This window comes from Choloepus didactylus, chromosome 7 (assembly GCF_015220235.1).
Source record: "Choloepus didactylus isolate mChoDid1 chromosome 7, mChoDid1.pri, whole genome shotgun sequence".
Classification (NCBI taxonomy): domain Eukaryota; kingdom Metazoa; phylum Chordata; class Mammalia; order Pilosa; family Megalonychidae; genus Choloepus; species Choloepus didactylus.
The window spans coordinates 146,371,588-146,387,403 of NC_051313.1; the positions used below are offsets into that span (position 1 = coordinate 146,371,588).

The 15,816-nt window shown below is 36.0% G+C and overlaps 1 protein-coding gene across 1 annotated transcript in view; it reads left to right on the forward strand.

Annotated features, from left to right (window-relative positions):
* The window catches only part of CAGE1 (cancer antigen 1), an 81,637-nt gene that overhangs the window by 37,636 nt on the left and 28,185 nt on the right, over positions 1-15,816 (forward strand). Inside the window, exons 6-7 of the mRNA XM_037844753.1 lie at positions 7,142-7,246; positions 7,913-7,983. Of these exons, the coding sequence (XP_037700681.1) occupies positions 7,142-7,246; positions 7,913-7,983 (176 nt within the window). The remainder of the gene's footprint in view (positions 1-7,141; positions 7,247-7,912; positions 7,984-15,816) is intronic.

The following is a 15,816-nucleotide window of genomic DNA, read 5'->3' on the forward strand; positions in this document are numbered from 1 at the left end:
ACAATAATTGTGGGAGACTTCAACACATCACTCTCTCCTATAGATAGGTCAACCAGACAGAGGACCAATAAGGAAATTGAAAACCTAAACAATCTGATAAATGAATTAGATTTAACAGACAGATACAGAACATTACATCCCAAATCACCAGGATACACATACTTTTCTAGTGCTCATGGAACTTTCTCCAGAATAGATCATATGCTGGGACATAAAACAAGCCTCAATAAATTTAAAAAGATTGAAATTATTCAAAGCACATTCTCTGACCACAATGGAATACAATTAGAAGTCAATAACCATCAGAGACTTAGAAAATTCACAACTACCTGGAGGTTAAACAACACACTCCTAAACAATCAGTGGGTTAAAGAAGAAATAGCAAGAGAAATTGCTAAATATATAGAGACGAATGAAAATGAGAACACAACATACCAAAACCTATGGGATGCAGCAAAAGCAGTGCTAAGGGGGAAATTTATAGCACTAAATGCATATATTAAAAAGGAAGAAAGAGCCAAAATCAAAGAACTAATGGATCAACTGAAGAAGCTAGAAAATGAACAGCAAACCAATCCTAAACCAAGTAGAAGAAAAGAAATAACAAGGATTAAAGCAGAAATAAATGACATAGAGAACAAAAAAACAGTAGAGAGGATAAATATCACCAAAAGTTGGTTCTTTGAGAAGATCAACAAGATTGACAAGCCCCTAGCTAGACTGACAAAATCAAAAAGAGAGAAGACCCATATAAACAAAATAATGAATGAAAAAGGTGACATAACTGCAGATCCTGAAGAAATTAAAAAAATTATAAGAGGATGCTATGAACAACTGTATGTCAACAAACTGGATAATGTAGAGGAAATGGACAATTTCCTGGAAACATATGAACAACCTAGACTGACCAGAGAAGAAACAGAAGACCTCAATCAACCCATCACAAGCAAAGAGATCCAATCAGTCATCATAAATCTTCCCACAAATAAATGCCCAGGGCCAGATGGCTTCACAGGGGAATTCTACCAAACTTTCCAGAAAGAACTGACATCAATCTTACTCAAACTCTTTCAAAACATTGAAGAAAATGGAACACTACCTAACTCATTCTATGAAGCTAACATCAATCTAATACCAAAACCAGGCAAAGATGCTACACAAAAGGAAAACTACCGGCCAATCTCCCTAATGAATATAGATGCAAAAATCCTCAACAAAATACTTGCAAATCGAATCCAAAGACACATTACAAAAATCATACACCATGACCAAGTGGGGTTCATTCCAGGCATGCAAGGATGGTTCAACATAAGAAAATCAATCAATGTATTACAATACATTAACAATTCAAAAGGGAAAAATCAAATGATCATCTCAATAGATGCTGAAAAAGCATTTGACAAAATCCAACATCCCTTTTTGATAAAAACACTTCAAAAGGTAGGAATTGAAGGAAACTTCCTCAACACGATAAAGAGCATATATGAAAAACCCACAGCCAGCATAGTACTCAATGGTGAGAGACTGAAAGCCTTCCCTCTAAGATCAGGAACAAGACAAGGATGCCCGCTGTCACCACTGTTATTCAACATTGTGCTGGAAGTGCTAGCCAGGGCAATCCGGCAAGACAAAGAAATAAAAGGCATCCAAATTGGAAAAGAAGAAGTAAAACTGTCATTGTTTGCAGATGATATGATCTTATATCTGGAAAACCCTGAGAAATCGACGATACAGCTACTACAGCTAATAAACAAATTTAGCAAAGTTGCGGGATACAAGATTAATGCGCATGAGTCAGTAATGTTTCTATCTGCTAGAAATGAACAAACTGAAGAGACACTCAAGAAAAAGATACCATTTTCAATAGCAGCTAAAAAAATCAAGCACCTAGGAATAAACTTAACCAAAGATGTAAAAGACCTATACAAAGAAAACTACGTAACTCTACTAAAAGAAATAGAAGGGGACCTTAAAAGATGGAAAAATATTCCATGGAAAAGAAAAAAAAAAAAAAAAGGAACGAAGCCCTGCTGACACTCAACTTGAGCCCAGTGAGACCTATGTCAGAACTGAAAGAGAATAAATTATAAGCCACTGAGTTTGTGGTAATTTTTATACCAGTGACAAAAAACGAATATGAGGTATGTTGACCTTATGTTTTTAGAGATTGTTTATAATTCATTGGGGCAAGTTAATGTATTATTAACTTGAAACTGTGTCCAAAAATCTACAATACAAAGGGGCCTGTAGATACCCAACCCATGAAATCTTCCCCTGGAGGACTTCACAACTGTGCAGTTCCAGCTGGACCAAGTGAACCTCATCCAGTCCCAGCAACCAGCTGAGTTCTCTGCCTCTCTGTGCCTGGCAGAGCTCCACGGTGGTCCATACAACCCCAGAGGGTGCAGCTTTCCAAGAGAACTTCCTCCTCTACTGTGGTCAAGTGGTGTCCCCGTGGGCGTAGCCAGATACAGGGGTTCTGCCTTGGAGGCGACTTGTTTGAGATGGTTGTTGAGACCCATCAGCATGTGGGCAGGTCTAGTCTGCATCTGCGCCATTCGCCCTTCCACATGTAGCCGGGCAGTATCAGGAGGGTGGCGCTGGGGAAGCAGGAAAGCAGGCATGGTGTACTGCTCCTAACCTTCACTCCCCAGAGTGGGCAGGTATCATGACACTTGATTTCTTATCTCCATTTCTGCAAGGCTATAGTGTGATTTCTAAAAATACTTAATAATTCATGCAACGGCGTAAAAAAATGAGTTAACAAACATCCAGTTTAAGAAATAAACATCATGAATATAGTTGAAACCCCTTTGTCTCCTCTCCATTTGCTTTCTCCCTCTCCTGCCCCTGCAAGTGCCATTGTCCTGAATTTGGTGTTTACTTTTACCATGCATTTAAAAAAAATTCCCTGCATATATACACATGTATCTTTAAACAATGGATGATATTGTTTTGCATGTATTTCTCTTTATAGAAATGCCATCATATTTTGTATATCCTTTTATTCCCTCAACCTTCTAATTGAGATTTCTCCTTGTTATAGGTATAGCTCTAATTTGCTCAGTTTCACTCCTGAATAGATTTTAAATATATGAATAAATTGTAGTTCATACTAGAAAATTTCGGACACATCCGGACTTTGTCTATATGTTTTTATAGAGTTGAAAATAATGTGCATAAATTCTTGAATTTTGTTTTTATGCCAAGCATTTTATGTAATTCTTAATGGATGCATAATATTTCATAAAGTGGATGTTAAACAACTGTTTTAACCATTCCTTTTCTTGGATATTCAGATTCTTTCCAATTTATCTACAGAGCTTTCTCCTGTGGGTTATTTTCTTAGAATAGATTATGGAAGTAGCATTACTGCCTTTAAAGATATAAACATACATGTGGACCTCTATATACATAATCAAATGAATTTTAGAAAGAGTTGAACTTTACCTTGCAAATATCAGTATGTCAGAGTTACTGTTTTATCAAAACTTCACCAGCCTGAAATGGTATTACTTAAATTTTTAAAAAACAATTTCCCTTTTAGATTTATACTTCTAGTAAGATACAACATTTTTCAGTATGTTGCTTTACTAATTGTATCTGTGGGACAATTTCACCTTCAGGTTTTAACACATGCCAAAATTAACAATTCTCATTTAGCAGATTTTAGCATGTGCATTTTAATTTTCAAAGAATTAGAATTGCATCTACTATATGCAGACTCCATACTGCTTCCCAAGCCAAGGTGTTCTAAATCCAAACACTCCATATTCATGGGCTGCTACCCATCTAAAGATGTTTTTGCATTTTCTTTAACTTAGCTTGTCCCAAAATCTGAATTCTCTTCTTACTTCACTTATTCATAGGGTCTGACTTGGTGGGGGGTAGGTGATGCAGGGGGAGTTTTTCCATGAGAACTGAGATCCTCACTAGAGGCAACGGAAGATGCCAAAACCCTTGTGAACAACCTAGAAGGGAAGCCTCAAGAATGATTGACCAGCTGGGTGTGTGTGTGTGTGTGTGTGTGTGTGTGTGTGTGTGTGTGTGTGTGTGTGTGTGTGTGTGCAGTAGCCCCAGACATAGTTATCCATGGAGCTAGAAATCTAGGGCCGGGTAGAACAGAGCCAAGTGGAGAAGGCTTGGGTCCATGAACTCTCTGGTGAATGGGAGGATCTAGGGCAGAAAAGTGCTTTTGAGCACTGTTCTCACCTGACATATCATCTATTTGTTTAGAGTGGGTTGCACCCCCTGCTGTATTGTTAAGTACATCTGAATTCAGTTTATTAACCCCCATTTCTCTTCCTTTATTCAACATCTGCTTTCTTTTTGGTGGAGACTTTTGAGTAGGTTCAGTTTTCCTAGCATCCAGCTCTGAAGCACAATAGCATCTCTGAGAGAGCAAGGAAAAGGGCACCACTTTAAGAAAAGATGACTTTCATTAATATTATTCAACTATGTTCAAGGAAATGTAATGTCTTTCTTTACAAAAGTAAAAGTTGCCACCACCCCACCCTTTAAATTTTTACATAAATGTTACTTTACATTTTAAAAAGTACTTTTTTGTTATGCTTTCATACAGATGTTTTAGACTTTTTCAGTGTCATGACTTCAATAGATTCTGTCTTCCAAAACTTTTCTATTAAGAAAAAAATTTAAATACCTAGAATATAAAGAACTCTTAAAACTTAATAATAATAAAACCAATTAATTGCCTGATTTAAAAAAAAAAAACAGGCAAAAGATCTTAACAGACACTTCACCAAGAAGCTATATGGACGGCAAATAAGCACATGAAAAGATGCTCAGCATCATTAAGTCATTAAGGAAATGCAAGGTAAAAACACAATGAGATACCTACACAGCCATTCGGATGTCTACAATTAAAGACTGATCATACCAAGTGTTGGAGAGGATGTGCAGCACCTGGAGTTCTCATACACTGCTAGTGGGAATATAAAACGGCACAACCACTTTGGAAAATATTTTGGTGATTTCTTAAAAAGTTAAACATACTCTTCCATTCTGCAGCTAGGTACTTCCCCAGGAGAAATGAAAGCATGTGTTCACACAGAGACTCTTACTTGAGGTTCATAGCCACTTCATTTGCAGTAGCCAAAAACTGAAAGCAATCCAAATGTTTGTCAGTAGGCGAGTGGATAGACAAATTCTAGTATATCCATACAATGAAATACTACTCAGTAATAAAAAAGGAGTGAACTATTCATATACATGCGACATGGACGAATCTCAAAATAATTATGCTGAGTGTAAAGAACCTGACAAAAAAAAGTAAATACTGTTTGATTCCATTACATAAAATTCTAGAAAATGCAAACTAATCTATAGTGACAACAGATCAGTGGTTGCCTGGGGCTTGCATGGGGGTTTGGAGTCCAGGAAGGGCAACAGGGAAGGATTACAAAGACTCAACAGGAAACTTTTGGGATGGGGAGGAAACTTTTGGTGATGGTTCCATGGGGGTGTTCATATGTCAAAACTTACCCAGTTGTACACTTTAAACATGTAGTTTATTGTATGTCAGTTATACCCTATAAAGCTGTTAAAATTTAAACTCTTCAGTAGAAATTTAAAAGTTTGGATTCCTTTTCATTGTAATCCAAAAAATTAACTTTTTTCAATATAAAGAATGTTTTAATGCAATATTTTTAAAAATCAAAATTAATGAAAACATCCATAATGAACAAAATATCAACATTTTAAACGGAGACAGGATCAGGATCACTCTTTTTTTTTTTTCTTTCCTTGGATTCTTTTTTTAAAATTCAATTTTATTGAGATATATTCACATACCATACAATCATCAAAGTGTACAATCAATTGTTCACAGTATCATCTTATAGTTGTTCATTCATCACCCCAATCTATTTTTTGAACATCAAAAAACTAACTTTTGCATAGCTATGCCTTTATCTGTAAAATAAATATGATTCTTTAAGAAATCGTTTGCTGTTCTTCAATTTGAAGTTAGCAAATTAAAAGTCACTCTAGGATTTAAAAGCGTTATTGCTTTGATCATGATAGTCATTTAAAATAAAATTCAAAATGCACTTGGAGTCTATAATGGAATACAGACAGTGAAAAGGAATTCCATGCTGCCTCAGTAGAAAGTCATAAGATGGAACTCCACCCTTCTGGATGTACTGAGGAGACACAATGGAATAGAATGGAAAAGTCCTACATGAATGGCTGATGAATACAGATTCTCATCTTTGTTCTTCCACTTCTTGTCCTTTCAAAAATCTTTCAAATTCTCTTCACCTCCGTTCCATCTGTTCATCTGAGATAATATCTGCACTAACTATCTTTAATAAGGCATATAAGTCAGAGAAGTAGGACAACTGACTTCATAGTCATTAATCTAGTTGCATAAGCAAGAAAAAGAAAGTTGCTATTTCTACAGCAAATTCGCTTCCCCATTATTTCCTCAAGGGTACTTCACCCCAGACACATAAGTATATTTAAAAAATTAGAGGATTGATGGGCTTTCTTAACATTGTTATTTAATGGGAAAATTTTCCGTCGTTTTTCTTCTGTAATTGCTTTGAAAATTAAGGTAAGTGCTAGGGGAACTTGCGAATACTGTTTCCTGATAATTAATCCTAGATGTCACCTTTAGAGATACCGTTTTAATGGTTTTCTTGCAAATTAAGATTTAACTATAGGTCAGAACGTGAAACACATTCAGCTGAACCTCTTTCAAAACCCAGTCATAGATGCAAGTAAGAATATTTATCAAACCTGAAAATGCATGATAAAGCATGACATCAGTGCCTTGCTTCAGATGGACTCAAATAGGTCTATACATTAGTTATCTGTGGAAAGGAGGTAATGAAGATTTGGACTTTGTATGCACTCGCAAATGTTTAATTATTTGCAAAGCTGTTTCCTGGTCTAAAATTGGAGAAAGCTTAAACATCATTGTGTCTTCTGCTCATCTGTTTCTAAATGCAATCTAACCAGGACCTGGTTCATTGCATCTCATAATTCACCTGCGGTACAACTCAGTTTATGAGACTATTTGAATAAAGGATAGCTTCCCGTACTCATTTGTTCTTTAGCTTCCATGTATGGCTTTCATGGCAATTTCCAAGTTGTATTTTTACTGATGTTTCCATAGATTGGAAAATTGGGGAACCTTCTAGAGTCAAAAGAAGAGCACTGCATCAAACTTATTGAAGAAAATGACAAGTGTAAAAGACATTTAGGCAACTTAATAAATAAGGTACGCATTTTCTTACAAATATATTTGTCTTTTAAAAACCATGCTAGATATTAAAGTAATAGAATTTTGGAGTTAAAAAGGATCTGAGGGATGGTGTAGTACACTTACAATGATCCCTTTTACTTCATAGTGACATTATAAAATGCCTCCGTTAGCCTTTTAGATGAAAGCTAGTAAAGAACATTGTGTGTGTCTATCCATTCTGCTGCAAGCAATTTAAAATCTTAGTATTGTTACCTAATTTTCAGGGTAATTGTAAATCTTGCAAGCTTATGTTTTTCAAACTGCATTAATTTTACACAAATAGGCTAATCCTTAGTTGCCAGATGTACCACTTCTTCTTAATATTAAAATAATATTTCTTAGGCATTACATTTTTGGGTGTGGAAAACCACTGTTGTATTATAGTTGACTCACTACAGTTTGTCCATGTTTGGGCACTTGAACATTTTCTGCATGAGTAGTCCCATTATAATTCTATGTTTATTCATATTCCTGGCCTCAAAATATAAGGAAGATATTTTGCTTATTGTACAGCTTTCATTGATGGGAGTCATAGAATTGAACTTCTATTTGTAGAGAGAGAGAAAAAAGCAAAAATAAACAAAATTAAAGAAAAGTTTTAGAATGTATCAGAGAATCACTTGTTTAGCTTATTTTTTCAAGGTTACATCATATGAAGAAATTATCGAGTGTGCTGACCAAAGGCTTGAGATATCCCACTCTCACATTGCATAGTAAGTTGAAACACTTCTTTAATTTTGTAAACATTTACTAATATCTTATTTTGCTTTCTGATTTGCTAAGTTCATTTTCTCAGACTCCTAGAAGAGAAAAAACCTATAGTTCTACAAATCAATACCATTTGCCATAATATAGCTAATCTGCTTAATGTCCATACTACTTGAACAGTTTACCAACCAAATTTTCCTCTTCCTTTTCCAGAGATCTCTTTGATTTCAAAAGAGAAATTAGTAGTGAAGAAATTAGTAAGAATCACCCCAAAATTTTAGCAGACACTATGGCGTCTAAGTGATATAATCATGCAATGCTTAGAATTTCTTCACCAAGTGTTTTTGAGGGATCACCAGATTAAACCCATATCCATACATATGTCAAGTACCAAACAAACTTTCTCATCAGAATGAGATTCAGCCTGAAACATTCCAAAATTGGTGTTCTTAAATTCTGAAAATTTTCTACCAATTTATTATCTTCATTTCCAGTATGCTTCTTCATCCATCCTTTCTCCAACCCTTTATACTGTACTATCACTAGAGTTTAAATAAAAAGTCTAATCTTACAAAGCAAGTACCCCTCCCTCCAAATATGAATTCTCTATAGACCAACTTACCACAAGATAATTGAAAGATAGTGTTAAGTATTCATAGTTAATTTTGTTTCTCACTATTTTTTTTTAAGCAGAAGGAATGGTTAAAAAATTTTCCCAGTTTTCAGACTGATGCAGGAAAGTTTTAAATTTGGAGAGGGAAGAGGATGTTGTTACACACTCGAGAGAAGTAAAATTAGGTTCCAAGAAACCTAACCAAGAAAATTCAGCCAATGCTTAATCATCATGGGCTCAGGAAATATCAAGACAAAAAATAAGCCAATATTTTAGAAACAACATCAAACCATGATTTTGGCCCTACTGCTTTGTCCCAGTTTTTCTTAAAATTCAAAAATTTATATTTCAGTTGAGCAGTTAATCTACTTTATGTTCAAAAAGAGATCTAGACACCTCTTTTCAACATGAACAAGTTAGGGTGGTCACTGCCTAGACATCCCCGAAGTTCAGGAAAGAAATTAAACTAGAGGAAGGGGTAGCAATAGCAAGATGGAATTTAACAAAGGATTATGAATACTGAATCGCTATATAATTTTCTTTTTCTTAGTTGCCTAGGGTATTAGAATAGCTAGAAGGAAAGAATTGAAGTGGTGGAACTGTAACCCATAACATCCTTTGAAATTTATTCTGCAGCTACTTGTTAAATTGTAATTTGGCAGTTATCACCTTTTTGTATATATGTTATATTTCACAATAAGGAAGTAACTAAAACTGTGGAACTGTAACCCATACCATTCTTTGAAATTTGCTGTCTAAGTACTTGTTAAATTGCACTTGGAAAGTTATCACTTCTATGTATATATGCTACATTCTACAATAAAAATATGATTTTTAAAAAAGAGATCTAGCATCTGAGCTCTATAAGTTTTATTAAAAGGGCTGTCAAAAAAAAAAAAAAAAAAAAAAAAAGGTGGGAGCTGTCAGAATGCTTTTTTTAAAATACCAGTGCTCGGGCTTCCAAATCAAATAAGGTAAAATCCCAGGTAGGTGCTTGGGCATCAGTATATTTCAAAAGCTGTCCAGGTGATTCTGATGTCTGGAAAGCACTGAGAACCAGCTAATATTGATATCATGTGAGTTGTGGTTTATTTCTTATCAAATATACTCTTTTATCCATGAAGAATAATGTTTTAATGAGAGTGAAAGGTGTATGCTCCTTCAAGAACTATCCAATAGACATATCATCAGAGTAATGTTTCTTTGAATTGGTACTGGTCTATTGTTTTTGTTGCAATTTAGCAGTGTTTGAGGTATTGCTCTTCAAATACATTTGCAGGCTGTACTGTAATTTCTCAATTCACATGCCTTGGATTTTTAGAAACAGCTGATTACTACAAAAGCCATTGATGATATTTGATTTTTTTCTAAAAGGCTGAAAGAAGGTGCAGTGCATTTTGTATGTGCATCCAGAGTGATTTTTCTAAAGTATAAATCTGATCATGCCATGTTGCCCCTTAAACACTTCAGTGAATTTCCTTAAGTTCTAGGTGAAGGTCAAACTGCTTTCCATGACCTGCAAGTTTCTTCATGATCTGATTTCTGCCTACTTCTCCATTATGATGGCAAGCCTTGCTTTCTGTCCTCCAACCGTACTGGAAATATTATTGTTTCTCAAATCCATCACATTCCTTTTTGACTCAGGGCTTTAGCAGATGTTGTTCCACCTGGAATGCCCAGGCACCCCTCTCCCCAGTTATCACCTACTATCCTTCAGATTTCTGCTTAAATGCCATTTCCTTAGAGGTGGATTCACTGTCTCTGCAATCTGAGTCACAATGCTACAGGGACTTTTTCCACAATGCTACAGGGAAATGCTACTTTTTACAGAAGAGTGCTACTTTTTCCACAATACTACAGAGACACATATGGTCATGCATCTCTCTCCCAAACCCTGCTTTCTCTGCAATATCTGTTGCCAGGCCAATTTCAGATGTAGAAACCCCTGCTCCATGCATTCCTGGTTCTGGAACATCAACCTCTGGAATTTGAGACTTGTCCTCCACCACCTTCCCCCACTAAAGTACTATTGGATTATAATCCCAAGTATGAAATAAATATCCATGAGTCAATACTGACATAAATAAATGATTAAATAAATAAATAAGTGGGGGAGAATAGACAACTATTGCATGCTGAAGAATTCCAAACAGCATAGATACTTCACTTTCAAGGAGGTGGAACAAAACTCCCCTTAAGCATGGGCTATACATCGTGACTTCCTTCCAAAGAGTAGGGTTTGGAAAGGGGGAGAAAAGGAGTAAATTTACAGTGGTAAAAGATCAACAGTGGTAAGTCGTATTGATGGTATGTTCCCTTGATATGATGTAATGAGAATGGCACTTTACCTCTTTGGTCTTCCTCCCCAGAACCCAGAACCCAGAACCCCAGTCTAACCTTGAAAAAAAAAATCAGAGAAATCCTAATTGAGAGACATTCTACTAAAAGCTTACCTGTACTCTGTTAATTTTGATGATTGTTTCATGGGTATATATGTATGTCAAAACATCAAATTGCACACTTTTTAAGTATGTGCAGATTATTTTATGAGGTATAATTATACCTCAATAAAGATTTTTTTTTTAACAAACAAACAAAAAACCCAAAAACCTGAGTGCTAAAGCAGACTCTGAGGGAGATCAGTCTGATTTCTGCATGCTACATGTTGGTCCAGTTAGCACTATCATATCACTCAGTGGTGCTGCTTTGCTTGCTTAGCTCTCAGCAAATGCTGCTAGTGCCCACAAAGGAGGACATTACTTCCTACACGATAAACACAGGGCTCTATTTACTTAGGCTTAGGTGTAGCTTTTTGTCCTCAGCTCTATAACTCTACCTTCAGGAGCACTATATAAAAATATATTCCACTGTGGCTTTGTTGGACACTTGGAAAAACTTTTCACTTTCTCTCTTTGGGTATTCATTCCCCTTCCCAAGAGTTAGGACCTTTCTTTTCAACTCTAGAAATACAGATTTTTTTCCATGCCATTTATCTGATAAAGCTCAATAGACAGAGGCTTTTGCTATACAAAGGGTCTAATATAGTCTTCTCTCCTTGGATTTTTTCCAACTCTTTACTCTTTGAAAACAAAAGCCTGATACCTCTGGAGAGAAAGGAGGAGGTTACAAAATGACAACCCACAAATTATTTCCCAGGGCAGATATATTTCCTAGGGCAAAGGTTTACCTGCTTTAAGTCCTACAATAGAGCCCCCTGGAGAGGGAGAAAGTCTGCACCAAAGATCTACAGATAGGGAGTAAAGGAGCATCAAATTCCTGTAAATGGAAGCTCCTAAGGCCATTAGCAAGCACAAGCCTAGGACAAGAAACAGGCTCAGAAAAGGCACGGATGACCCTGCATTTTGCATTCATCTCTAGTGACCTTCTTGATGGGAGGACTGAACTCTGAACACCAACAACAACCAACACAAAACCAAATTGCAAAGACTGTGTGTCACAGCCCAAGGGGGCTTTACCAGTCAGAAGACCAAAGAGAACGCCCAGCATTTGCTGAAACATGAACTTTATTTGTGGCTTACTCACAGGGAGGCAGAACTGAAACAGCTTTTCTTTCGCCGGGCAAGTACCGCTTTCGCAGGGAAAATCGGCTGTGTGATTCAGAGAACAGCAAGCTCTTTTATAAGGGTTTTAGACAAAAACATTCCTAAGGGTGGGGGGAGCATAGATGCAGGAACAGGTCACTCTGACCTGAGAGGTGGTGCAGGAAGGACTAGAATAACACTTGAACAATTACATTTTGCTCTTTTTGTGAGACTCAGAGTCTCTCACTTCCTGCCTGCTTCCCATAAAGTTACATTTGAAGGTCAATTTACCCTTTTTCTCCTTACTGGCTTATAAAGACAATAGGTTAAACGTTTAGCTGCCTAGGTCACGCAGACTGCTTTGCACCAAGGATCTGCAGGCCTGTTTTGCTCAGGCCATGGGTTGCCACACTGTGAAAGGTATTTCTTGCCTTAGTTTGTTTGGTTTTGTTAGCTCCTGGCACTCAAGGAAATCTCTGTCATACCACTAGCTGGATACAAACTCAAGGAACAAACACCTCAGGGATTAAGTCCCAGAGTTAACACTTTATAATATTAAAATGTACAGTGTGCAATAAGAGATTACAAGACAAAGAAAGAAACAGGAGATGTTGGGTCATCCAAAGGAAGAGGATAAAAATCCAGAAAGCATCAATGAAGAAGACCGGACTTTGGATATACCAAAGACTTTTAAAAAATAATCCTCACCATGACACAGACTTGCTAAAACAATCGAACCTGAATGTTGTCAAGCTTCCAGATCCAACTACCAATTTCACAGACAATGCAGGAAATAGAGGAACGTGGGCTAAGCAATGCCATGGAGATTTAATTAGCAAAATCCAAATTCAGGATACTCTACAGAACAAAGGACCCCTTCTTCGAAAAAAAAAAAAATTGCAAGAAGAAAGAGAGAAACAGATGAAAAACATATAGATTTTAAGAGAATTAGGAGACATGTCAATCAATTGTATTATGTGGCCCTTCTGTGGCTCCTGATTCAAACAAAATGATGCAATCAAGGAAAGATTGAATTCTGATTGAATATTTGATGACATGGAAAAATCGTTAATTGTTTTTAGATATGATAATGACATTTGTGATTGTATTTACAATGGAGAGAACTTATTCTCTAGATAGAAAGGAAAATGTTAACTAATGAAAAATTATATAATGCCTCCTGTTTGCTTCTAAATAATTTTGGGTCACAGGTTGATGGTTGAGGGTATAGATGAAAGAAGATTGACCCAGGCCCAGAACAGATCACTGTAGAAGCTGGGTGATGGGCACTTGGGGATTTATTATGCTATCCAGTAGAGTGCTGGATCTGGCTCCTACTGGCTCAAGAGTCAACAGTGCACATCTCTTTCGAATTCTGGGTTCCGTGACTTCACAATAGTAGCTTGAAATGAGCTATGGTAGAAGTATTTACACCATGGAAATGGGCAAACATTACAGAGCAGAGCTTTTTGTTTCTCAGAGAGCTGGCTATTAAAATTTTACCAGCCTATTATTTGCTATTCCCTTAACTCTTGCGTATGTTTTACATTTTCCATAATAAAATAATTTTTAAAAAATGAACAAAAATGATCTTCAATATGCTCAAGGAGAAGGAAACTATGGTGGAAAAACCCAAAGGATATCAGGAAAACAAAGAATGAACAATATGAGAATCTGAATAAAGAGATAAAAATTTTAAAAAGAAGCCAAACAGAACTACTGGGGTTGAAGACCAAAATAACTGAAATGAAAAATTCCCTAGAGGGTTTCAACAGCAGATTGGAGCTGGCAGAAGAAAGAATCAGTGAATTCAAAGACAACACAGTTGAAATGAATCAAGCTAAGAAACAGAAAGAAAAAAGAATTAGAAAAAGTGAAACTAGTCTAAGAGGTCTATGGGACTCCGTCAAACATACCAATATGCCCATTATGGGAGACCCAGAAGGAGAAGAAAGAGAGAAAAGTTCAAAGCAATATTCAAAGAAATAATGACAGAAAACTTCCCAATCTTAGCAAAAAAATGTGAATATGCACATCCAAGAAGCCCAGCGATAAACAGGATAAACTTCCAAGAGAAATACGCTCAGACACAAAGTAGTCAAACTGTTGAATGCAAAGGACAGGGAGAGAGTTCTGAAAGCTGCAAGAGGACAGCAACATGTTTGTGCAAGAGAGTCCCAATTAAGATTGTGTCAATTTCTCAACAGAAACCATGCAGGCAAGAAGGCAGTGGGTTGAAATACTTTAAGTGCTGAGAAACAAATTCCAACCAAGAATTTTCTATCTAGTGAGACTGTTTTTCAAAAATGAGGGAGAGATTAAGACATTCCTAGATAAACGAAAGCGGAAGGAGCTTGTCACCACTAGACCCACCCCTACAAACAATGCAGAAGGGAGTTCTTCACACTGAGAGGAAAGGACTCTAGATAGTGGAGTGAAGCAACAGAAAGAAAGAAAGACCCCTGTAAAGGTAAACATAGGGGTAATTATAAATGCCAGTAGCATTGTATTTTTTGGTATGTAACTTTACTTTTAAATTCTTACCGTTTCAAAAATGCAAATGCATAAATAGTAATGATATGTCTATGGTTTGGGAAATACAATGTATACAGATATAATTTGTAACAAGTACAGCCAAAAGGTGGGGGAACAGATGACATAAGAAAAGGGTAGGTGTATGCTCTTGAGATTAAGTTGGTATAAAATCAAAGGTGATTGTTGTAGATTTAGGATGTTAAATTTTAGCCCATGGTAACCACAAAGAAAATATATGAAAAATATATCCAGAAAGAAATAAGGGATTCAAAAGTGTACAATATAAAAAGTCAAATAAATACGAAAGTAGTCATTAACAGAAGAATTGAGAGACAAAAAGATACAAGATTTGCAAAGACCATGTAGCAAAATGGCAGAAGAAACTCCTGCATTAACAGTAGTTATTTTAAATGTAAATAGATTAAACTGTCCAGTCAAAGACAGAGAATGGCAGAATGGGTAAAACAGCATGACCCAAATTTATGTTGCTTACAAGAAACTCACCTTAACTTCCAAGATATAAGCAGATAAAAGTGAAAGAATGGAAAGATATATACAATGTAATGAGCAATTGATTTTTGACAAGTAAGGCTCACAACTGAGAAAGAATAGTCTCTTCAACAAATGGTGCTAGGAAAACTGGATATCCATATGCAATATGATGAAGGTGAATCCTTACCTCATATCATATACAAAAATGAACTCAAAATGGATCAAAGACCTAATTATAAAAGAGGACTATAAAACTCATAAAAAAAATGTAGGGAAGTATCTTCAGGACCTTGTGTTAGGTGATAGTTTCTTAGACTTTACACCAAAAGCATGAGCAACAAAAGAAAAAATACATCGAAGGAACCTCACCAAAATTAAAAACTTTTGTGAATCATTGTGAAAGTAAAAAGGCAACTTAAAGAATGGGAGAAAATATTTGGAAACCACGTGTCCCATAAGCATTTAATTTCCAGAATATACAATGTAATCCTACAACTCAGCCACAAAGAAGACAAACAACTCAATTAAAAAATGGGCAAAAGGGTTGAATAGGCATATCTCCGAAGAAGATATATGAATGGCCAAAAAGCACACGAAAAGATGCTCAACTTCATTAGCCATTAAGGAATGCAGATCCAACCCATATTGTGACACCA